Below are 1,134 nucleotides of genomic sequence, written 5' to 3'. Positions count from 1 at the left end.
AACAATGTGTAAGTGTTTAAAGGTATAAACAATGCGTGTGTGAAGATAAGAACACATATCCCTGTTCATGTACTGTATATTCACACACACCGATTTAGTCTAGTGAAATCCATCCACATTAAGTTCTTGCAGTATTATTTATTATTTTTGCATCCTATGAATAATTTATATCGTAGTCTGACATACAGGAAATTATCAAATATATACATAAACAAATCCCATAGTAATATTGAGATCTCTATACTTGAAAAGAAAAGTTATAGGGTTATAAAGGTATATTCGTTAAATTACTATAGTCTTTATTCTTCACACAGGAATCTACTATTCCGACATTCAAAAGACAATTCATTAGTTTTCTGTGGCCCCTAACACTGATTACTGCACTAGTTGTGTCTGAAAAACCGGTGTGAGCAAACCAGACTATCAGATACAACTAGTAAAGAACCATCGCCACAAGGCAGGCCGCAGTCAATGTTTCTTCCCTATCACCAGTTGTGGTAGCGGTGACCGGCATAGTAAGGATAGTAGTGGGGGTAACCGTGATAATATCTGTTGTAGTAGTGAGGGCGACCGTGATAGCTGTATTGAGGTTCAGGTTCGGTTTCTGATTCAACTGATCTCTTGTGGTGGCTGTGGTATCGGTGAGGATAACCATAGTAGTGGTTGTAGCGGTAGGTATTGTAAGGGTAGCGATATCCATGATGGTATCCATAGTGGGGATGACCATGGTTGACTACCTGGTAACTATAACTATTGGATGGATCAGGGTCAGCTGTTGGTTCCGGATTGGGTTCCGGCATGGGGTCAGCTGAGTGTTTAGTGACACCATGGACTTGAGTACTGACGGAGGAGGTGCTGCCACTTGGAAGCTTGACATAGTGATGCCGAGAATAGTAGTTATGGTAAGGGTAGTGGTGGTAGTAGTGGTAAGGGTAGTAGTGATACTTGTGTGGTTCGGGATCGGCGTGCGTAACCACGGCCGCTGCCAAACATACTAATGCGATTGCCTGGAAAATAAATTAGTGTTATAAATTTGAACTACTAGAGAAATGCACATTGTTTTCGATTAAAATAATATTATTTCCCCTTTTTTATTACGAACAAAAAGGGTATAAGGAGTAAAAGTGATATGTG

General features: G+C 40.0%; 1 protein-coding gene across 1 annotated transcript in view; it reads right to left on the bottom strand.

The window, feature by feature from the left end:
- Nucleotides 1-282: 282 nt before the first annotated feature.
- Nucleotides 283-1,134, bottom strand: part of LOC119590647 (uncharacterized histidine-rich protein DDB_G0274557-like) — a 1,138-nt gene continuing 286 nt past the window's right edge. Inside the window, exon 2 of the mRNA XM_037939324.1 lies at nt 283-1,007. Within this exon, the coding sequence (XP_037795252.1) occupies nt 486-1,007 (522 nt within the window). The 3' untranslated portion in view covers nt 283-485. The remainder of the gene's footprint in view (nt 1,008-1,134) is intronic.

Source organism: Penaeus monodon, chromosome 27, assembly GCF_015228065.2.
Source record: "Penaeus monodon isolate SGIC_2016 chromosome 27, NSTDA_Pmon_1, whole genome shotgun sequence".
Classification (NCBI taxonomy): Eukaryota; Metazoa; Arthropoda; class Malacostraca; order Decapoda; family Penaeidae; genus Penaeus; species Penaeus monodon.
This window is presented reverse-complemented; position numbering and strand designations above follow the sequence as displayed.